Source organism: Bos grunniens, chromosome 26, assembly GCF_055505025.1.
Source record: "Bos grunniens cultivar Pamir isolate PY7600 chromosome 26, Bosgru_T2T1.0, whole genome shotgun sequence".
Classification (NCBI taxonomy): domain Eukaryota; kingdom Metazoa; phylum Chordata; class Mammalia; order Artiodactyla; family Bovidae; genus Bos; species Bos grunniens.
The window spans coordinates 1,044,000-1,067,901 of record NC_141190.1 but is presented as its reverse complement, the minus strand read 5'-3'; the positions used below and the strand labels follow the sequence as shown (position 1 = coordinate 1,067,901).

The 23,902-nt window shown below is 39.7% G+C and overlaps 1 protein-coding gene across 7 annotated transcripts in view; it reads left to right on the top strand.

Moving 5' to 3' along the window:
- Positions 1–230: 230 nt before the first annotated feature.
- UBE2D1 (ubiquitin conjugating enzyme E2 D1) overlaps positions 231–23,902 on the top strand; it is a 36,509-nt gene continuing 12,837 nt past the window's right edge. For 6 of the 7 annotated variants that reach the window (XM_086377876.1, XM_086377878.1, XM_086377874.1 and 3 more), the window contains exon 1: positions 231–448. In XM_086377876.1, the coding sequence (XP_086234002.1) occupies positions 425–448 (24 nt within the window). In that variant the 5' untranslated portion in view covers positions 231–424. Of the gene's footprint in view, positions 449–6,349; positions 6,537–23,902 lie in introns of all 7 variants that reach the window. The other variant, XM_086377879.1, reaches the window with a different exon arrangement.

Sequence of the window (23,902 nt, the reverse complement as noted above, 5' to 3'; positions counted from 1 at the left end):
GAACTCCAGTTTCAGTTACTTGATCAAAATCCATCTGCAGAGACTAACCCAGACCTGGCACCTCTGAGCCCAGACAGTGGGTGAAGGTCTCCGACCTGGGCAGTGGCCGAGTAGGATGCAGGAACTACATTTCCCAGTATGCTCGGCGGGAGGGGGCGGGGCCGGGCGGCCGCAGGTTCCTTCCCAGAAGCAAAAGCGGAAACAAAAGAGTCTCGCCGGCGTCCCCGCCCGAACACTCGCACACTAGTGCTCGGGCGCACTCGGAGCAGGCGCCCGCGCCCAGAGCTAGCTAGACAGCAGCGAACCGGGGACCCATCCGGCTGAGCCAGCCGAGCAGCCGGCGATCCGAGCCCGCACTACCCCACGCCCCCGAGCCCTGCAGCCGTGCCCCGCCGGCCGGTGTCCCCGCTGCCCTCCCTGACCGATGGCGCTGAAGCGGATTCAGAAAGTGAGTGCCGGGGCCGGGCCTGGGGCAGCGGGGCGGGCTTCGGCTCGCTGCCCACGCTGACCCCAGTGGTGGTCCCAAGAGACGCGCTGGGAGGGAGCGTGCAGGGAGGATGGGCTAGGGCGGGGACCAGGGGCCAGAGATGCCGGCGGGGCCAGCGGGCACCCGACAGGTGAGGTGGGAGCAGCGACAGGTCCCGGGTGCTGGAGGTGCTTGGAGGCAGGGGGCCCGATGTGCGCTCATGCCGAAGCTGCGCCCGGGGATCCCTGTCAAGAGAGCCTTTTCTGTCTCCAGACCTTCCCAGAATATGTGCCGCTCGGCTACTGTTGGATTTTGCCTCACACCCGGCTAGCTTTGGCCCTTGTCATGCTGCTTTCTTCATGCTGTTTCTGAAGCCTGTCCTCTTTTATGATCTTGCCTTCCCGTGCTCCCGGGAGGGCATGGAAGGTGTGGTGGGCCTGCAACCTTTCTCTGCGGAGCTGTTGGGTTTGTTCTTTCTCTCCTCTGCGGTTGGCTCTTGCTCAGATGCCCGAATGGGCTGGGAAAGACCATTTGGGGCCGAGAAACCAGGAGAAGCCTCCTGCCCTTTCTATTTTGGTGCCTCTGCTGCTGCCACTTGAGGTCACATAGCTGTAGTGAAAACATAGTTGCTGATACACAACAAGATGACCTCCTGGCTGTGATTCATGGTGAGTCAAGCCAAGCAAGTTTTTTTTTTTTCCTCGCCATGATAAACTTATATGTAAAGTTTGAGACACAACAGAAACTGTCACAAATTTAATAGTTACATGCTTTGACACATGGGTATAGAATGAGGAAGAAATGTGTGTATACATTAAACAAATATGTGTCCGTCCCAACTCAGTGTAAAGAATTGTTTTCTCTTAAATGTTTTTTGCTACCGTCTCTAATGTGAACATGTTACAGACCTGAGGTTGGGGCGTTTTCTTTCTGTTCACTTTGTTTCTTGTTGGGTTATTTGGTCTGTTCATTTTCACAAGTTTTAGGCTTTACTGTTATGGTTCACGTGGAGAACACTGAGAATTTGTTTTTTTTTAATGGGAAGTGCGTTCAGCAAGTTGAGCCAGCAATGGACAGCATATTTTGTAAAGGATTTCAGAAGAAATACTACCAAAAAATTTTTTTATCAACTTTTTCAGGCACGAATCAATAGGGCAGTGATAGGCAAGTATACATTGTATTCTCAGTCACCATTGATGTCATCTTCTGGTACAGAGGACAGCAACTTTCTGACCCAGCCAATTTGGTGGTGGTGAAGGGGAGGGGTCAAATGATAGATCTGAGAAATCTGTTATTTTTTGTGCCTGTTAAGGTTACTCTCACTGTAAAGCACATAGCTAAAATCAGCATGTATTGATTAATATGTTTTCTGATTTGAAGATAATGCAGTTACACACTTTTTTTCATATACATGATTCTAATTTTGAAACCCCACTCAGCATCTTTGCCATGCCTTGTGTACTTTTAAATGATGATGTAATGTTGGCTCACATTTGAGGTAAACACACATTTTCCAAGCAAGTCTTAAAATTCCATTTCCTTCTTCCATAGTTGTGAGAGTTTTTTGCAAGACTGCATGTACAGTAGCTTCAAATAGTGTAAAATTTGTCGACAGTAAGTGGACATTCAAAGAAAATGGACACTGTTAAGTGTCCTGGGCAGTTTATCAATCTCCTTGCTGAGCCAATGTATTTGGCTTATAAAAATATGGCACATACCCAAATTATATTTTTAGTCACTATTATTATTAGTTTATAACAGAGTTGTCTGGTTAAAAAAAACAAAACGGGGATGACATAGCATCCCATTTCTCTGTGTGTCAATCTTTGGCTTCCCTTCTCTGTTACCAAAAAAAAGTGACTTGTACAGATCTCTTTCCCATTAATCACTTGTTCAGACCACTCTCAACTTTAGGAAGTATTTTGTTTGATTCTCCACATTTTCTCTTTCTTTACTACCTTCTTGATGAGAAGTGAATTCCAGGGGAGGTGTGCTGTTTGCCATATAAACAGTTAAGTTACAGAGCCCTCTTTGATATCATCAATATATAAATTCTTTTTGAATCTTCCGTGCTTCAACAAAAGAATCCATGTTATTAACTTTTGGCCTTTCTTTTAAAATGTATTAAAGTAACACTGTCAGGTAAGGTCATTGGGTTGCAATTTTCCTGGGCCTACAGTGGCAGGCTTTGGAACTGTGCAGAACCTTAAAGAACTTTCAGGAGTGAAAGGCAGGGGAACAGCTTCTAGGGTAGTACATCAGAATCAACCATGGGACATTTCAGACCATCCCCACTGTTGTAGTCCATAAGGTTGCAAAGAGTTGGACACGACTGAGCCACTGAACTGAATGAACCACTGCTGTAAATGGAGAGATGCTGGTGAGTCCCTCAGATGGGCTGCCGTGGAAAAAAGGTCGTGAACCACTGACTGACATTCTAGTGTACTCACTGTTGTTCAGAGAAGGAGCTTGAGGTCTGGAGTGGAGTGCTTTGTCCAAGTTAATCTCTTAAGAAGTGATTTGGCGTGTTTTAAAAAGGTCATGACTTCACGGTTTTTCACTTCATAGGAAAAGATGAAAGATGGTTGAATTAAATGTATTTGTATGAATATACAAAGCATGTGGATATGAGTGCTTAAAATATATTTCTATGCTAAGAGTATGCTAAGTAATTTAATACTCTAATTTAGACATCCAGTGCCAGTTTTGCATTTCAGCTCATAAATTCACACACTCTTTCCCTATTTTTAGATACAGTGGAAGATGTTGTCACAGTCACTTAAATCACCAAAGGGAAAAAATTCGAAGAAAGTCTGAGGAAGGATACCCTCAAACATGTCTGAAAAAGGAGTATAGTTTTTCAGGTGGACATTTATTATTTTCCGGAATTAATTCTGAAGTGTTTCTTCTTCTTTATTCTTTTCTTTTTTTTTTTGAAGTTTTTCTTCTATCAGTGGGGCTTCCCTGGAGGCCCAGATGGTAAAGCATCTGCTTGCTAAAGCGTCTGCTTGCAATGCGAGAGACCAGAGTTCGATCCCTGGATTGGGAAGATCCCCTGGAGAAGGAAATGGCCACCCACTCCAGTACTCTTGCCTGGAAAATCCCATGGACAGAGGAGCCTGGCAGGCTACATTCCATGGGGTCGCAAAGAGTTGGACACTCTCTCTCTCTTCTATCAATACCAACTTTTGTAAACATATTTTGGAAATCATTTTTTAAATTGCAAATATCATAGTCCTAAATGTCTTGAAAACCAGAAAAAAAAAGGAAATTCTAACACAGTTATCATCTTAGTATTTTCCTTCTAGATTTGAGTTTTGCTTTGCAAATATAGCAACACAGATGACTGTTCCTCATTGTATATATACTTATGTCAACAAAATGGAATATTTATATTTTTAATTTAATTTCAGTTTAAATTAAAATGTATATATATAATATAGATTAAAATACAACTTTATAAGTGTTTTGAGCTGTTGAATTTTTTGATTTGTACAATTTCAGATTACACTGATTTTTGTCAGTCTAGAAAACCTTCTGATACTTCAAAATTGCAACAACAACAACAAGCCCCAACAACAACAAAACCCCAGCCTTTTGTGGATGAAACATCAAATGGGAGAAGAAGCTATGGTTTCTATTCCTGGCTCTGTGACTTACTAGCTTGTTTCCCTATCCATACAGTTATGCTGCTGATAAGTAAAATTGGCATGTATGACATATAATGGTTACTGTCTGCTAAACGCTGGATTAAGTACTTGACATATATTAGTTGATTTAATCATTAGTGGACCCACGAGGTAGAAATGATTATTATCCCCATTTTACAGATGATGAAACTAAGGCACAAAGATGTTGAGTAATGTACTCAGAATCACATTCTGTAATTGTAAGTGGCAGCGCTAGGAGTCCAAACCAGACAGTTGGCTCCAGAATCCATGCTCTTAACTATTTCGGTGTATCCAGATGGACTCACATCTTCTATCTGTTGTACTTAAATTGAAGGACATAGAGTCAAATGAATTTATGGACATGTTTTGCAAACTGAAACATTCTATACAAATGTAAAGTGGTGTTATAATTAATACCTTGGAATATTTAATCATCTTCATAGATACATCACTCAGTGTGTTGACTGTGCATTGTAAATTTCAGCTTTAAAGTGATGTGCACTAGATCAGTTAACATGGTAAAAGAATAATATAACTTTGTTTATCTTTGTTCCATAACTTAAAATTTTTTCCCCTGTGAAAGAATTTAGGAAAAAATGGTTGTAATTCATAAATGTTCTGTCAAAAGAAAATTTCATTGTGAAGTTTTTTTTGAGAAAATGTTTTATGAATTAATCTAGCTGTTAGTTCCTATAATGGCTTTGAAAAGTAGTCAACAGTTCAGATATGTTAGAAAGATTTTCAGATTATAAGATTAAGACTCCAGGTTTCTTCCATTAAAAAGGATATGACTTAAAAAGTTTTAAAAAGAAGGAACACAGTATTTGTGCTTCTTGGTAGATAAATGGTTTGCCTTGAGATGAAAGGAAGAAAATATGCTTTTTCTAAAAAGACACTGTATGAATTTTTCTGCCTTTAAATCTTTGTAATTAAGTTCAGTCTTTCTTTTGCCTCCAGGATCATGTATTTTTTCTTCCTTTATCACAACAAAGGTGTAAAAAGATTAGATAACCTATCCTACTTTAAAAGTTCTGAGGTTCCTTCTCCGTGGAAATAAATAGCATAGATCTAAATATGGCAGTTTATGCCTATTTTAGGAAGCCAGGCACATACAAAAACTAAACCTAGCAGGATGTGGGATTGCCTCCAGCAAAGCAAAGTAGCATCCTTATTCATTTTATTTCCCCGAAATACATGTAGAAAACATATTTAATGAACACCACTAATCAGAATGATCAGTTAGTAATACTTTCCATCAAACTGAGCTAATGGTTGTCTATAATGAATTGGCTCCCCCTTCCCCTTTTTGAACACTGGATAAATTGAGAGTATGTTTAATTAAAAGTAAGTATTTAAATACTTATCCTGTCTCCTCTTAACCCTGTATGCTGGCTTAAAAAATACTGGAATAGGGCTTCCCTGGTGGCCCAGTGATTAAGAATCTGTCTTGCAGTACAAGGGACATGGGTTCAATCCCTAGTCCAGGAAGATCCCACATGCCTTGGAGCAACTAAGTCCATTTGCCACAACTACTGATGCCCATGCACCTAGAGCCAGTGCCTGCAACGGAAGAAACCACCATGATGAGAAGCCCATGCACCACAATGAAGAGTAGCCCCTACTCACTGCCACCAGAGAAAGCCCACTCACAGCAACAAAGACGCACCACAGCCAAAATAAATCTTAAAAAACACAAAAAAACTAGAATATTTAATATAATCCAGATTTGCAGGTTTGGGTATTGGAGGGAGCCTCAGGGCACCTCAGAATAATTGAAGGCAAGACAGTTTCTATTTTTGTTGGTCTAGATGGCCTCTGAGAAGCTGAGGGTTTTCCCCCCCAAATTTTACTTGGTTCTGGGCAGAATCTGAAGGTTCAGTTACTTACATTAGACAGTAGTAATAGATAGGCTCTTATGTTCCAGGAGCTGTCCTCAGTATGGGGAGGAAACCACCATGACACACTTTATCTACCACTGTGGGTCGAATCACCACCATGCTCTGCAGCTTCCTGTCTTGCCTTTTCCTGGATGTTGTCCCCACTCTTCTCTATTCATATTATCCTGTTTGCGTGGCTCTTCTCCTTCACTGACAGCTTATTAGATTCCTACTCTCTTTTCAGATTTAGGAAAGCCTTTCTATCTGGGGTGAGGTGGGGGTTGATTCCTTCACCTTTATTAGCAGTAAAATTAACCCAACGGTTTTCCCTCCAGGTTGCCACCCTCATTTTGTGAGCAGTTTGGATTGCTCTAGGGCATCACCGACTCAATGGACATGAGTTTGAGTAAGCTCCGGGAGCTGGTGATGGACAGGGAAGCCTGGAGTGCTGCAGTCCATGGGGTCACAAAGAGTCGGACACGACTGAGCGACTGAACTGAACTGAGAGGGAACCCAGCTGAGGTGGTGACCTGGGCCTGTTGTTCTTCTCTAAACCCGTAAAACTCTTGAGGGTGTTTTTTTGCTTCCCCCAAGTTTTAATGTGTTATATTTTCATTTAGTTAAAAATACTTTATAATTTACCTTTTGATTTCCTTTTTGGTCCTTGAGTTATTTAAAAAACATGATTTATTTTCCAAATAATTGGGATGTTACAGAGCTTTCTGTTACTTACTTCTAACTTAATTCCATTGTGATCATAATATATGTTATTTGATGCCTTTAAAATTTTTGACCTGTTTTATGGTCTTTATTTTTTACTTACACAATAATAACATCCTTCTGGCATTCAACATAGATTTTGGAATGAATAGTGTTTAGTGATTTCTAGTCTTAATTTTGCCCATCTCTGGTTGGCATCTTTTGTTTAATTGCTCAGTTGTGTCTGACTCTGTGACCCTATGGACTGTGGCCCACTAGGCTCCTCTGTCCATGGGATTCTCCAGGCAAGAATACTGGAGTGGGGTGTTGCTATTTCCTTCCAGGAAACCTTCCTGATGACCCAGGGATTGAACCCCAGTCTCCTGCATTGCAGACGGGCTCTTTACCGTCTGAGCTACCAGGGATTTCTAGTCTTCATTTTGCCAGTGTCTGGTTGGCTTCTAGGCTATGGTCTAAGGAATGAATGCACCTTGCTGATATTTTAATGTTTTCTTGCACTTTTATGAGCTTTCAGAACAGGGGTGACAAAATCAGTTTAGTGGATCACAAACAGCAGCTTTAAAAATAGAATAGAAAATATTAGTGCTTTGGATATAGTAATGGTGTTTCTTGAGACCTTAGTTTTAGTTATGTATGTGTGTTCCTGTGCATGTGTGTTATATGTACTAGGTTGTGGTGTATAATCCTTTTTTTTTATTAGTAATTGCTGTAATTAAAGTTTCAAAATCACTGTCCCATAGCATAAGATCTTTAGGTAAGATCACTATTGTCGGAAATACATGCCATATATTTATGCATCCATGCATGGTCAGTCGCTCAGTCTTTGTGACCCCATGGACTTTAGCCCACCAGGCTCCTCTGTCCATGGCATTACCCAGGTGAGAATAATGGCATAGATTGCTATTATTCCCTTCTCCAGGGGATCTTCTTGACCCAGGGATCGAACCTGGATCTCCTGTCTCCTGCATTGGCAGGCTGATTCTTTACCACTGAGCCACCTGGGAAGCCTACCATATATTCATACATATACCTATATGTGTACATATATATAGAGAGAAAGCCAATGAACCCATATACATACATACAAGCACACATACAGACATACACGTACACAACACGTAAAATGTTCTAGTCTTGGAACATTTCTGTTTGATACAAACTGTCAGTGCTCATTATTTTCTACTACAAGTAGCAGCATTTTATAGTCACTGAGGTACAGCTGCAGTATTCAAGAATAGTACTGGGTGATACTAAGAGAGATTTCTTATCTTATTATGAAAATGCTTATTAAGTGCCTACTATGTGCCAGTTATTAGGGATGAAACTGTAAAAATGTAAATATTGGTAGATAGGTTTATGTTTTAAGTAGGCTTTGAGAAATAGGCTGCTGCCTTTTTTTCTTTTTCCCTGAAGCATATCTTTCTTGGTTACTATGAAATAAATGATAACTTTTGATAATGTAGCATTTAAAATGCTCTGTGTTGCATGTTCCATCATGTGTCAAAATTCTATTATGTATGTAATTTCCTATCATGTTTTTCTTGCTTTTCAGAGTGTCTGAACACAGACGCTCTCAAAGCTTGTAAAGTAATGTTCATTTCTATCTGTTTATAAGGGAGAAGCCTCCTGGGAAAAGATAATAAGAATTCCTTTTCATTCCTTCATTCGTCACACTTTGGTTTCTCTTGAGCATGACTGAAATGTGCAAATGGCCTTAATTCAGTACTGGAGCATTGTTGGCTTTAGTGTCAATTGAAAATAATGTGCTCTAGTTATTACAGCCTTGAGATGAGTATTGTTTTGCAGTAGGAAGAGTGCTTAAAGTGGAAGTCAGATGGTCTGAGCCTTTGTCCTGGCTTTCGCTTTGTGACCTTGGCCAAGAAACTCATAGTCCTTATTTTCTTTATCTAGAAATTTAGTGGGTTGAACTAGGTAACTACAGTGGCCTTTTCTGACTTGTAATTTTCATCACATTTAACTAATGTTATGTGCTGTTTTCCTTTTGTCCTGCAAACAGCAAAAATGGTCATAAAAATAAATACAGAGCAGTGGTACTGTTTTGCTGCTACATGAAACTTGAATTAAAATTGTATTTTAAATTGTCAGAATTGAAATAAATGTGGGGATCTTCAGTTCAGTTCAGTTCAGTCTCTCAGTCGTGTCCAACTCTTTGCAACCCCATGAATCACAGCACGCCAGGCCTCCGTGTCCATCACCAACTCCTGGAGTTCATTCAAACTTATGTCTATCAAGTTGGTGATACCTTCCAGCCATCTCATCCTCTGTCTTCCCCTTCTCCTCCTGCCCTCAATCCCTCCCAGCTTCAGGGTCTTTTCCAGTGAGTCAACTCTTCACATGAGGTGGCCAAAGTATTGGAGTTTCAGCTTCAGCATCAGTCCCTCCAATGAACACTGAGGACTCATCTCCTTTAGGATGGACTGGCTGGATCTCCTTGCAGTCCAAGGGACTCTCAAGAGTTTTCTTCAACACCACAGTTCAAAAGCATCAATTCTTCATCACTCAGCTTTCTTCACAGTCCAACTCTCACATCCGTACATGACCACTGGAAAAACCATAGCCTTGACTAGACGGACCTTTGTTGGCAAAGTAATGTCTCTGCTTTTTAATATCCTGTCTAGGTTGGTCATAACTTTCCTTCCAAGGAGTAAGCGTCTTTTAATTTCATGGCTGCAGTCACCATCTGCCATGATTTTGGAGCCCCAGAAAATAAAGTCTGACACTGTTTCCACTGTTTCCCCATCTATTTCCCATGAAATGATGGGACCAGATGTCATGATCGTAGTTTTCTGAATGTTTAGCTTTGTGTATAATACAAAATTAATGAGTCTCTAAATATATATTACCTTTTGATTAAAGAGCATTTATTTGAGATGCAAATAAGATTTACTTCTCTTTTTATACTTGTAACATAATGTGATTTTCTCATTCCATTTAGCACCCATCTGTTTCACAGGTATCTTTTGTACTTTAAAGATAATTTTAGGACTTCCCTGGTGGTACAGTGGATAAGAATCCTACCAATGCAGGGGACATGGATTCAATCCCTGGTCTGGAAAGATTTCACATGCCACAGAGCAGCTAAGCCTGTGTGCCACAACTACTGAGCCCACAAGCTGCAACCACTGAAGCCCCTGTACCTAGAGCCTGTGCTCCACAGCAAGAGAAGCCACTGCAATGAGAAACCCAGCATGCACTGCAAGTAGAGAATGGTCCTTGCTCACTGCAACTGGAGAAAGCCTGTGAACAGCAACAAAGACCCAGTACAACCAAAAAAAAAAAAAAGATTATCCATACATTTAGACAACTGCCTTACACAACTGCTTTACATATAGTAGATATTTTAGATTCAAATTAATGCATTTATGGAGCACCTTATGTATATAAGGCATATGCAAAATATGATAAGAAGATGTATGGGAAAGCAAGGTATGAGCAGTATTATCTAAAAACTTTTAAACTAATAAAGATATGAGATGTATCACAACAACTCGGATACTAAGGAAAATACACCATACTTGAGCATAAAGGGAGTCAAAAGTGGGAGAGGCCAAATTTATTTGGGGGAAATCAGGAAAAAGTCTATGGAGAGGATAGAATTAGATATAGGTTTGGAAGATTGGGTAGCATTTTTTTTCCTATTATAAAAGAAATCCATGTTTATTGTAGAAAATTCAAACTGCAGACTAAAAAAGAGTAGAATGGGATTTCCCTGGCGGTCCACTGGCTAAGAATCCATGTTCCCCATACACGGGGCCCAGGTTCATTCCCTGGTCAGGGAACTAGATCCCACATGCCACAACTAAGACTGAGAAGAGCCAGATAAATAAGTAAATATTAAAAAAAAGTGAAATGATGGTGTTGGTTAACAAAGACATGGAAACCAGGTTCATAGAGGAAGCTACAGAAATGCAAGCACTAGAAAGTACATGACTTATTTGGAAAGGAATAGATAATCCTGTTTTGGGGGGTCAGAAAATAGTACGACCTTAACACTGTGGAGGGCCTTGAATACCTGTACTGACAAGTGTTAGCCTCTCAATTGTGTCTGATTCTGCAACCCCATGGGCTGTAGCCCTCTAGGCTTCTCTGCCCATGGGATTCTCCAGGCAAGAATACTGGAATGGATGCCATTCCCTTCTCCAAGGGATCTTCCCAACCCAGGGATCGAACCCAGGTCTCCTGCATTGCAGGTGGATTCTTTACTGTCTGAGCCACCATGCTGACAAATGTGTTCTTAATGCAGAAGTTGGTGGATACCATTGAAGGTTTTTAAGTAAGAAAGTAACATTCTTAATCCTATTGCTAGATATACATTCTTGCCCTCATAGAACACAGATTCTTTACCGTTTATAGATTTGTCACAAAAAGGGATGTATAGAGTGCCATGTGAATATAGCAGGGACCCTTTGGAGGGTTCAGGGAAAGCCCCCTTAAGGAAATGATATTTAGGATGTGACAAAGTGATTGTGTGTGGGGGGGGAAGGGGGGTGGGTCGTGATTAAGAGTCTTCTGTCTAAAAAGAAGTCATGTTTGAAACTAGAGACAAGACAGCATGTTGGGGAAGTGAAAGTCATTATGACTGATACAGAGAATGATTGGGGGAAAGTGGTTGCACATGTGGGGCTAGAGAGGGGACAGATCCTCAAAGTCATTTTAAGGATTTATAAATCTTCTATTAAGGCTAATGAAAAACATTGAAAAGGTTTGACAGGGTACTTTAAGATACTTTGACCACAGAGTGTTGGTAGAGAAATAGGTTAGTTAAGACTTTATTGCACTGGTTCAAGTGAGGTCCAGGAGGGTCTGAGCTAGCCTGATGGCAGAGGACATTTGGAAAGAGGGATATATGAGAAGAGTTGTAGGATGATTGTACCACCCGGCCTTTTTGAGTTGGTCTGACCCACCACACCTCCCTGTGCTTGGCCCTTCTAGTCACATCTCAGGCTCTGGGCCTTAGAGTCTCTACAGACTCTTTGGTCTACTGCCCAGTCTGATCCCAGATTCTTTAATAGTGTCTCCCTGGTTCAGATCTTTGGCTTGTTATTCTGAAATGTCTCTCTGACTTTTCTCAGAGTCTTCTGCCCTTTGGACCTCAGTTTTTCTACATGATGGGCCTCCTCCTGGGACATTTCATTGGGAGGATTTGGACTAAAGGGGAATCTGAACAACCTGGTACTGGTTAGTGTAGAGGGGGATGGGGTGTGCAGGAAGGAAGGAATCATGGTGATCCCAAGGTTTAGAGTTCAAGTTACTGGAATAAGTGCATTTTTACCATAATCTTCATAAGGTGGACTCAAACACAGTTTTTACTGGGATACCTTGAATTTGTCAAGATATATTTTTATTTATGTAAGTCCTATGGTGGAAATATTATGTATGGTGGTGGTTTAGTCACTAAATTGTGTCCAATTCTTGGGACCCCATGGACTGTAGCCTGCCAGGTTCCTTTGTCCATGGGATTTCCCAGTTGAGAATGCTGGAGTGGGTTGCCATTCCCTTCTCCAGGAGATCTTCCTGAGAAAATATTATGTATGAAGTGAAAGTCGCTCAGTCGTGTCCCACTTTTGCGACCCTGTGGACTGGAGCCTGCAAGGCTCCGCTGTCTGTGGAATTCTTCAGACTAGAATACTGGAGTGGGTAGCCGTTCCCTTCTTCAGGGGATCAGGGATCTAATCCAGGTCTCCCACATTGCAGGCGGATTCTTTACCAGCTGAGCCACCAGGGAAGCCCAAGAATACTGGAGTGGGTAGCCTATCCCTACTCCAGTGGATCTTCCTGACCCAGGAATTGAACTGAGGTGTTCTCATTGCAGGCAGATTCTTTACCAGCTGAGCTACCAGGGAAATATGTATAAAGGAAGATTATTGAGTCTTTTCTTTAAAAGGAAGTCATGTTTTAAACTAGAGGCAAAATAACATTTTGGGAAATTGAAAGTCATCATATTGTGGTACTGTAGAGAGCACTGGGGGAAAGTGGTTACAGATCTGACTGAGACACTGGCTAGATAATGTTCCTAAATGACCTCCAACATTTATTCTAAATTGTGCTCTTTATAGTTCAGACTCAATAAATAATACTTTGATGCAGCAAAGTCAATAGTGTCATTTCTTTCTTCATCATCTTTTTGTGTGGGATTTGGCTGTGATATCATCATTTTTAATAGACAGTCTTTGCCAGAGATACCTGATCCAAAGAGACAGTGAAGCAGCCAGGACCTTTTTATTGAAATTAATTTGGTTCCTCTAACTTAATTAATTGGATGTCGTCAGCATTTTGAAGTCTTCCAGAAGGAATCTTCATGGTCTAAAATACTTTTTTTTCTTTTCTTTTAAATTCAAGGGCTTGGAGAGGTTCTGTATTCAGAGACATTTCTGAGAATTGTTTGACATCTCCTTATTGAAATAGCTCTAGTCAACTGGATAAGGAGATCAGAGTCTGAACTGAAAGCCCATGAATTGTTTATTTACAGACAAACCAAATATAGCTCATATATCCCTTTAGAGACAACATCAAAAATGCAATCCAGTAAGAATTGCTGTCTTGTTTTAGGAGTTTTGAGATAAAGATGGTTGTGTCACATTAATTAATTGCCTGTTGAGCCAGGATTTTTAAAATAACACTTTCATATGCTTTGGGTTCAGTAATTTAGATTTTGGACTGTTAATCAGTTCCTGTGCATGGGCTGCTAATGTCTTTTACGCATACCCATTGGGGTATATATTTTATCTATTATGGAGATTGAGACCTTCTGAATGTTGAGACTAGAGAACAACAAAGCATTTTCAGTATGGTCAGCACAATTTGTTGGAGAATATTTACTGCATCCTGTCATATTAAGGATGATGGTAAATAAGGAAACTCTGACTTGTCAGCTTTCCTTCTCCACTGTTCAGATTGGGCTCTTACCCTTCTGAGAGCTGAGAGATTAATGAGGCTTCTCTTCTCTTACATTCCCTTCTTTGTTTCCTTTTGTTTGTTTACTCTCTTTGAATTAGGCTGCTTCATCTACTTTTAGATTTTAAGTCCCTTCGAGGCAGGGACTGTGTCTAGGTTGGTTTTATGGAGAACACTCAGCATATTGTAGGGATATTATAAACATGCCATCTGTGCCAATTTAAAATTCAGTTTCAGGCCTCTCAGTACTTTTCTTTGTGTCTGGTTGGATGTACAAATCTAAACTAAAGTAGAGGTGCTTAGCCGTGTAAGGCTGTATAAATTCATTAAGTACATGTTTTTGTGGACTCATAGTGCTTTTATAGTGCTAGTCATAATTCAGGAACAGTATCTTGTAATCTGCCTTTCATTGCTGTATCTTGTATTTTTTTTCGAAATTTGAATACCCTAATTAATTTTTTTTTTAATTTGAGTGTCAGATTGGAATAGAAAACTGCTTCATTGACTTGGACTATTTTGGGGTATACATTCACCACTTTGATATTTATTGCATAGTCTCTGTTTAATTATAACATTAGTTTGTTTTAGGAGAAGGCAATGGCACCCCACTCCAGTACTCTTGCCTGGAAAATCCCATGGACGGAGGAGCCTGGTGGGCTGCAGTCCATGGGGTCGCTAAGAGTCGGACACGACTGAGCGACTTCCCTTTCACTTTTCACTTTCATGCATTGGAGAAGGAAATGGCAACCCACTCCAGTGTTCTTGCCTGGAGAATCCCAGGGACAGGGGAGCCTGGTGGGCTTCCGTCTATGGGGTCGCACAGAGTCAGACACGACTGAAGCAACTTAGCAGTAGCAGCAGCAGTTTGTTTTAAGCTTACTTTGTCTCAAAGAAGACAAAAGATGAAACTATGTATTTCAGTTTTCAATTTAAAAAGCCACCAGAAATGAAATGAAAGATACACACACAAAACATATGTATACACAGTGTGTTAACTATAACGAGTTCTTTTCATATATAGACTTACAGCTATATATATAGTCTCATTATTTAGTGACCATCTTTTACATTATGTGATTTCTCTCTGTGTAACTAGCAGTAGAATTCTGGATCATGGTATATTCCTGTGTTCACCTTTAATGGTCACTGTCAAACTTTTTTACTAGCGGCATGTGAGAGTTCCAGTTGCTTCACATCTTTGCTATCATTTGTACTTTTCTTATAGTTTCACCATCCTTTGAGGGTTATAGTGACATAATATTTTGGTTTTAATTTGCATTTCCTCGATGACAAATGAAGCTGGTGCATGTCGGCCAGTTGGATACTCTCTTTTGTAACGTGCTTATTTGTCTGTCTTTGAAAAATTGATCTGTAGGAATATATTTTTTTAAACATATTCTGGATTCAAGCCTTTTGTCAGATATATGTATTACAAGTATCTTTTATTTCATGGTTTACCTTTTCACACTTTTAATGTGTCTTTTCTGTGAACAAATAGATGTTTATTTTAATCAAGTTCATGTTTTTCTCTTTTTTCCTTATAGTTAATGCTCTGTGTGTCTTATTTAAGAAATCTCTGTCTCCCCCAAGGCCATGAATACATTCTATGTTTTCTTTTTAAAGTACTACTACTTTACCTTCCATATTTAAATCTATGACCTATTTAGAATTGGTTGGCTTTTTTTGGTAAGTTTGAAATGGAGGAGATCAAGTCTTTTTTTTTTCCCCTACATTTTTTCCTCAAGTTGACCTGGCAGCGTTTATCAGAAAAAAAACTTTCCTTTTCCCTCCACTAAAATGTCACTGTCTTCAGTGACATTCTTTTAATTTTTGAATTCCAAGCTTGCTATTTTCTTTCCATTTTCAGTACATTGTTGAAGTAAAGTAAATGCTAGTAGTACCACTCAGATGTCAAACACTATCCCTTTTGCTTCTACATCAAAAGTGTTATTTGTTTATTCAAAATAGATCATATCCTAAGTTGGGTTTAAAAGATATGCTTTCCATTTTTTAAACATGCAGCTTTCTGTAGTGAAGTTTTGTAGAGCCCCGGGGAACACCAATCACATTGAAATCTATGTGAATGGTGCCACTTAGAGTTGGTGCACATGGCCTATGGGACAAAATGCAGCAGCCCTGAGTGCTGTGTTTAGTAACTGGCAAATTAAAAAAGAAAAACTATTACCTTTTTCTGTGCGCCAGCAATCCACATTTTTAACAAATAAGCATTATTTGTGTTCAAGTATTGTGATGTGCCACAATTTTAAAGAAGTGGAATGAAAAAAGAAAACAAAACTCTGAGGTGATTCGTGTGGCTGTTCAGAATTTACTAGCTCTTATAACTTTTTTAATGTTTCACATTTGAGTTTATTTTTTATCTAGAAAATAGTTTGTGTCAGACAAGATATTTTATACCAGTTCCTTTCTAGATCACACTTTGTGTCCTAGGAGAAACTTTCCAGGACTCCCTTGAGTGATCTAAACTTTAATGGACACATTCCGGAGGTGACCCTTGAGGCCTGTAGCTACTTTTATATATATTTTCCTGGAGACATGTAAGGTTCCAGAGGACCTCTTTTATATATCTTTTAAGCTATATCTAATGAAGTTACTTTTCTCCACAAATAAGTTCTCCTCAAATTTCATGCCCCGGTTTTAATCATCAGCAAATGTGCCTGACCAGTGACTTGTGAGGATTTTTTTTATTAACATCATAATCTTATACCATTAAAAGAAATCTTGAAAACATTGGGAGTGGAGTTGGGATGAGAATGTAAAATCAAAATCATGACCCCTATTAGGAAGGATATGGAAGTGCTTCATTCCTGCTAGGCTCAGAACTTCATTCCTTGGTACAAGTAAGAAAAAAAACCTCTGTTGGTGCCACAGACTGTAGCTCTGCTGTGGGTATCTCTGCCACCAAGGATCGCTGGTGACTGGCAGACAGCTTAACTTTGAGACTAGATCAGCTCAGCACAAAACCCTAACTCATCTTGGAAAGGCAGCCCAAAGCTATGTTCTCAAAGTAGGTCAGCAGCATCTTAAATAAATAATAAGGATGGAATATTTAAACTTTTGAGGTCTTCCAAATCAGAAGAACCACAACAAAAAATGTCTAACAAAAATTTTGTGTGGCTTTAGACATTTCACTAGGATATGATATATTCTGTAAATTGAAAATAGTTGTCATGGCAGCATATGTTTTTGATACCTTAATGATGAATATTCTTTAGAGATGCATTTCTAGATGTTGTTATATGTTATTTAAAAGGCTGCCCCTGCCTTTTTAAGTGACCTGCACTGTTCTCTAACACCTGTTTTTAAGATTTTTTTTTTTTTATTATAGGCAATCTACATAAGGGAGCATTGATTCTGATTCTGTTGTCAAATCTAGTTAGTTGCATTTTGGAAAAAATAGAAATTTGAGAGATTTATGCTCTTCTGATCACACTGTTTCTTCAACTGTATTAACTCAAACAATATCAAGCACATTATGTGAAAGGCATTGTGCTAAGTATAGTGGAGGAGATCATGAATAAATGCAAAAAAATTTCTAGTTTTAAAATAATATTCTGGTAGAAGAGGAGAGGAAAGGAGAAAATTAGTATTTCTTGAGGTTCTATTATACATGCTAGGCATTAAACTACTTCAGTTACATGTTTTCATTTAATTCTCAATGTGGCAACCCACTCCAGTGTTCTTGCCTGGAGAATCCCAGGGACGGGGAGCCTGGTGGGCTGCCGTCTATGGAGTCGCACAGAGTCGGACACGACTGAAGCGACTTAGCAGCAGCAGCAGCATAGTACTTCCAGTGATGTCCTCATATGAGGCCTTTGAGCAAGGGGTTAAGGGAGTTGCCCAAGGTCACATAGCTAGTAAGGGTCAGTAGTAAGGCCAGATCTGTCTCCAAACCTCTTGTTTTTAAAGTGCCCATTGAGAAGACAGCACTGTTACTGTTAAGAAGAAGGGGTAAAATTTGGGCATAGGGAGATAGACGGAAGGTTGTTTTAGGGGAGGGAAAATTTTGAAGGCCAGAAAACTTAGCCATGTTCAGCGAACATTCAGGTACTCAGGCCAGACCTGACTACATGGTTCTCAAATTTTTGGTCTCAGGAGCCCCTTATATTAAAAGCATTGAGTGCCTCAATGAGCTTTTGTTTGTATAGGCTGTATCTATTAGTATTTACCACATGAGAAATTAAAACAGAAATATAAAAATATTTAGCAATTTAAAAATATCAATAAACTCATACAGTTAGAACTGGACATGGAACAACAGACTGGTTCCTAATAGGAAAAGGAGTACGCCAAGACTGTACACTGTCACCCTGCTTATTTAACTTATATGCAGGGTACATCATGAGAAACGCTGGGCTGGAGGAAGCACAAGCTGGAATCAAGATTGCCAGGGGAAATATCAATAACCTCAGATATACAGATGACATCACCCTTATGGCAGAAAGTGAAGAAGAACTAAAGAGCCTCTTGATGAAAGTGAAAGAGGAGAGTGAAAAAGTTGGCTTAAAGCTCAACATTCAGAAAACTAAGATCATGGCATCCGATCCCATCACTTCATGGCAAATAGATGGGGAAACAGTGGCTGACTTTATTTTTGGGGGCTCCAAAATCACGGCAGATGGTGATTGCAGCCATGAAATTAAAAGATGCTTACTCCTTGGAAGGAAAGTTATGACCAACCTAGACAGCATATTAAAAAGCAGAGACATTACTTTGCCAACAAAGGTCCATCTAGTCAAGGCTATGCTTTTTCCAGTGGTCATGTATGGATGTGAGAATTGGACCATAAAGAAAGCTGAGCGCCGAAGAATTGATGCTTTTGAACTGTGGTGTTGGAGAAGACTCTTGAGAGTCCCTTGGATGGCAAGGAGATCCAACCAGTCCATCCTAAGGAAATCAGTCCTGGGTGTCCACTGGAAGGACTGATGTTGAAGTTGAAACTCCAATACTTTGGCCACCTGATGTGAAGAGCTGACTCAATTGAAAAGACCCTGATGCTGGGAAAGATTGAAGGCAGGAGGAGAAGGGGACAACAGAAGATGAGATGGTCAGATGGCATCACCAACTCAATGAACATGAGTTTGGGTAAACTCCGGGAGTTGGTGATGGACAGGGAGGCCTGGTGTGCTACAGGTCATGGGGTCACGAAGAGTCAGACATGACTGAGTGACTGAACTGAACTGAACAATATGTATTAACATAAATAACATTTTTATTAAAAACAACTATATATTCCAAAACAGCAACAACAAAAATAAAGTGCCACTGTTTTATACATGTTCAGACCTCATTGTAGTCAGGCTTATAAATGATAGTTGAATTCTCACATCTCATGCGTTCAGTCTGTCACAGTATTACTTATCTTTAATCTGGAAAATTCTACTGTATACCCATGAGATAATTGAGAGTGAAAAATACAAATATTTTAGTCTTATTATGAAATTACTTTTGACTTCACAGATCTCCCCAACGTGTTTTAGAAAGCCCAAGGGCATTCTTTGGAGAATTATTGGACATGTTTGTGAATGGGAGCCCTATTGAAAGAGTAGGGTTAGGACTAGAAAATGAAAAGACCTTCATTGGTTGAATTTGGTTTTTAATAAGTAATAGGGAGCCACTGACATTTTCTAAACAGAAAAATGAAATAAATCAAACTGTGCTTTTAGAAGATTGTTATGCAAGTAATTGGTAGAGTATTGGGAAGCAATTATAGTTGAATTGTAATAGGTTTTTGAGGTAATAGTTTACTGGGGACTTCCTAGGTGGCTCAGTGGTAAAGAATCTGTCTGGCAAGCAGGGTTCAATCCTTGGGTCAGAAAGATCCCCTGGAGAAGGAAATGGCAACCTACTTCAGTATTCTTGCCTGGGAAATCCCACAGACAGAGAAGGCTGGCAGGCTATAGTCCATAGGGTCACAAAAGAGTCAGCCACAACTTAGTGATTACACAACAACAACAAATAGGTATTGGGGTAGAATATATTATTTTGTTTGTCTGACGAGGTGAACAAGAAAAAGGGGAGTCAAAATGAGCCTGGTGACTAGGAGACTAATAATTCCATTAATAAATAAAGGGAACACATAAAAAGAAGGAAGCTTGGGAAGGAAAATTGTGAATTAAATTTTAGAATATGTAAAAAATATTTTTCATTATTTTTTATTCTGAAATAATTTAATCATATAGAAAATTTGCCAAATTAGTACAGAAAGTTCTCATAAATCCTTCACTTAATTTCCCCTATTACTTACAATTTATATAACCATAGATATAGCTCATTTGGTAAAGAATCTGCCTGCAATGCAGGAGGCCCCAGTTTGATCCCTGGGTTGGGAAGATCCCCTGGAGAAGGGAAAGGCTACCCACTCGAGTATTCTGGCTTGGAGAATTCCATGGACAGTATAGTTCATGGGGTCGCAAAGAGTTGGACACGACTGAGCGATTTTCACTTCAATTATAGTACAGTTATCAAAATAAGGAAAGGAACATTGATACAATATTGTAAACTAAGCCACTGACCTAATTCAGAGTTTACCATTCAGTTTTTCACTATTGTTTTCCTGTCCAAGGATCCAGTCTGGGATCCTTTCCTGTCCAAGGATCCAATCTGGGATCCCAGATTTAGTGGTTGTATCCCCTTTGTGTGTGTGTGTTTGTGTGTGTGCGCGCGCGCTTCAATCTGTGACAGTTCCTCAGCCTTTCCTTGTCTTGTAAAAATTTTTAATTAAAAATAAATGACAGAAGGACTTCCCTTGTGGCACAGTGAATAAGAATCATGCAGGGGACACAGGTTTGGTCCCTGATCCAGGAAGAGGGCATCTAAACCCATGCACCACAACTACTGAGCCCGCATGTTGCAACTACTGAATGCTGTGCGCCTAGAGCCTGTGCTCCATGACAAGAAAAACCAGTGCAGTGAGAAGCCCACGCATCTCAACAGAGTAGCCCTGCCTCACCACAATTAGAGAAAGCTGGTGCACAGCACCGAAGACCCAGGGCAACCAAAAATAAATAAGTTAAAGTGATCTTAAAAAGAAGATGCTTATATGTAGTGGGGGAGAAAAGTGTCATTTAATCTCTCTTAAAATGCACAAGAAGCTGAGAAAAACAGCATTTTTTTCCTCTAAAAAGTTGAAAAATTAGGGAGGGTGGGAGGGGAGGCTCAAGAGGGAGGGGATGTATATGTAAAATTTTATATATATATATAAAATTATGACTGATTCATGTTGTATGGCAGAAACCAACACAACATTGTAAAGCAGTTGTCTTTAAAATTAAAAAAAAAATTGAAAAATTATTGTGAAAATTTAGAACAATGTAAAAAGAATAAAAGGTGACAACCCACCCCTAGAGATAACTACTATTAAGAGCTTGGTGTGTATTTTTCTAGTTTATTTTCTATGCATGTATAGTATTATGGGATCTTTTGGGCATACTTCTGCCACATATATTTTTCACTCAAAAACTGTTTTATTTTCACACAACATTGTTTGATGTCAACATACATCATACATATCTCATTCTTTTTTTCTTGGCTCTGTAGTATGTGGGATCTTAGTTCCCTGGCCAGGATTTGAACCTATACCCTTTTCAGTGAAAGCACAGAGCCTTAACCACTGGACCACCAGGGAAGTCCTCTCATTCTTTTTTTTTTTTTTAAACATTTATTTATTTGGCTGCATCAGGTCTTAGTTGCGGTGCTCAAGTCATTTGGGATCTTTCCTTGAGGCATGTGGGCTTAGTTGCTCCACACATGGGATCTCAGTTCCCCAACGAGGGATTGAACTCATGTTCCCTGCATGGCAAGGCGTATTCTTCACCACTGGACCCCCAGGGAAATAAATCTCAACTTCTACTCCCTCCAACAGCAAGTGACATGCTTTCCTGCCAAAGTCATAATGGAGGTATTCTAATAGGGTGATAGTGGTTTGATTTGGGTAATAACCTTATGGGTGTCTCACAGTTTATACATTGCTTTATCTTATTTTTCCCTACAAAGCATTATTTTGCTTTGTTTTGCTTTTGTATACACACACACACAATAATTAAAATGAATGATTCTGAATGCTTTGTCTTTGAGATCTTTTGCTTTTGATCAGCATGGAATACATTGGGTCTTATGGGGATCTTATGGACTTGAGCAGCTTGTGTAATTCACAAGACGGTAGCTCAGTATTAATTCTTAAAGAGTGGAGAGAAGAGCAAAGGAAGAGATTACTGACCCTGGCATTGCTTTTTAAAATAAGAATCATTAAATTATTTTTAATACTCCATATGTGGCTGTGATGCTTGAAGTAGATACATAAGAATTCCAGTTATGGTAGAGAAAGCATAAATCAGGTAACAGGGCAGTTTCTGGAAAACTTTGAGTAAATTAAATCAAAAGGGAGAAGTATAAGTAGTCTTTGATTTTTTGTGTTTAAAAGTACACTGGCTTCTGAACAGACTTAGAGCAAAAAGGTACAGTTTTGATATGTCAAGTTATAGTATTTTGTTTTATATTTTTACCTCCCTAGGATATCTCAGAATTTTTCCTTTTCCAAATATGAGGTCTGTCTTTTTGCAGGCAGGGGAGGGTATATATTGTGTTTTTTGTGGGTCACTCTGTCTGTGCATATATACCATAGATTCAGTCACTTATTTCCAAACAGTGTAACAGGACATATTTCCAGATACATATTTTTTTAATATAAATTTATTTCAATTGGAGGTTAATTACAATATTGTATTGGCTTTGCCATATATCAGCATGAATCTGCCATGGGTGTACGTGTTCCCCATCCTGAACCCCCTTCCCACCTCTCTCCCTGTACCATCCCTCTGGGTCATCCCAGTGCACCAGCCCCAAGCATCCTATATCCTGCATCAAACCTGGACTGGTGATTTGTTTCATATATGGTATTATACATGTTTCAATGCCATTCTCCCAAATCATCCCACCCTCTCCCTCTCCCACAGAGTCCAACAGACTGTTCTATACATCTGTATCTCTTTTGCTGTTTCGCATACAGGGTTATCGTTACCATCTTTCTAAATTCCATATATATGCATTAGTATACTGTATTGGTGTTTTTCTTTCTGGCTTACTTCACTCTGTATAATAGGCTCCAGTTTCATCCACCTCATTAGAACTGATTCAAATGTATTCTTTTAAATGGCTGAGTAATACTCCATTGTGTATATGTACCACAGCTTTCTTATCCATTCATCTGCTGATGGACATCTAGGTTGCTTCCATGTCCTGGCTATTATAAACAGTACTGCGATGAACACTGGGGTACACGTGTCTCTTTCAATTCTGGTTTCCTCAGTGTGTATGCCCAGTAGTGGGATTGCTGGGTCATAAGGCAGTTCTATTTTCAGTGTTCTAAGCAATCTCCACACTGTTCTCCATAGTGGCTGTACTAGTTTGCATTTCCACCAACAGTATGAGGGTTCCTTTTCTCCACACCCTCTCCAGCATTTATTGCTTATAGACTTTTGGATAGCAGCCATTCTGACTGGCATGAAATGGTACCTCATTGTGGTTTTGATTTGCATTTCTCTGATAATGAGTGATGTTGAACATCTTTTCATGTGTTTGTTAGCTACCAGATACATATTTTGATAAAGGGATAGAACATTAGAAATTTCAGTTCAGTTCAGTTCAGTCGCTCAGTCATGTCCGACTCTTTGCAACCCCATGAATTGTAGCATGCCAGGCCTCCCTGTCCATCACCAACTCCCGGAGCCTACCCAAACTTATGTCCGTTGAGTCAGTGATGCCATCCAACCATCTCATACTCTGTCATCCCCTTCTCCTCCTCCTGTCCTCAATCTTTCCCAGCATCAGGGTCTTTTCAAATGAGTCACGTCTTCGCATCAGGTGGCCAAAGTATTGGAGTTTCAGCTTCAATATCAGTCCTTCCAATGAACACCCAGGACTGATCTCCTTTAGGATGGACTGGTTGGATCTCCTTGAAGTCTAAGGGACTCTCAAGACCCTCCTAAAAATTCTAGAATGTGTAAATCTCACCAAAGCACTTGTGTCATTTTTAGTAGTAACTAATGATTGATGTGACTATTAAGAATGTTTGATGTACCATCAGCTGCCTCTTTTCTATAATAAGTGAGCTTTCCTATAATGTCAGCTTTAAATAGACAACTTAAGAACCTGGCTTTTGCAGGAGTTCTCTTATTAGATTTTATCTTTCTCATCCTTAGCTCTAACTTCCAGCAGGAGGTAGAATCAGGGCACAA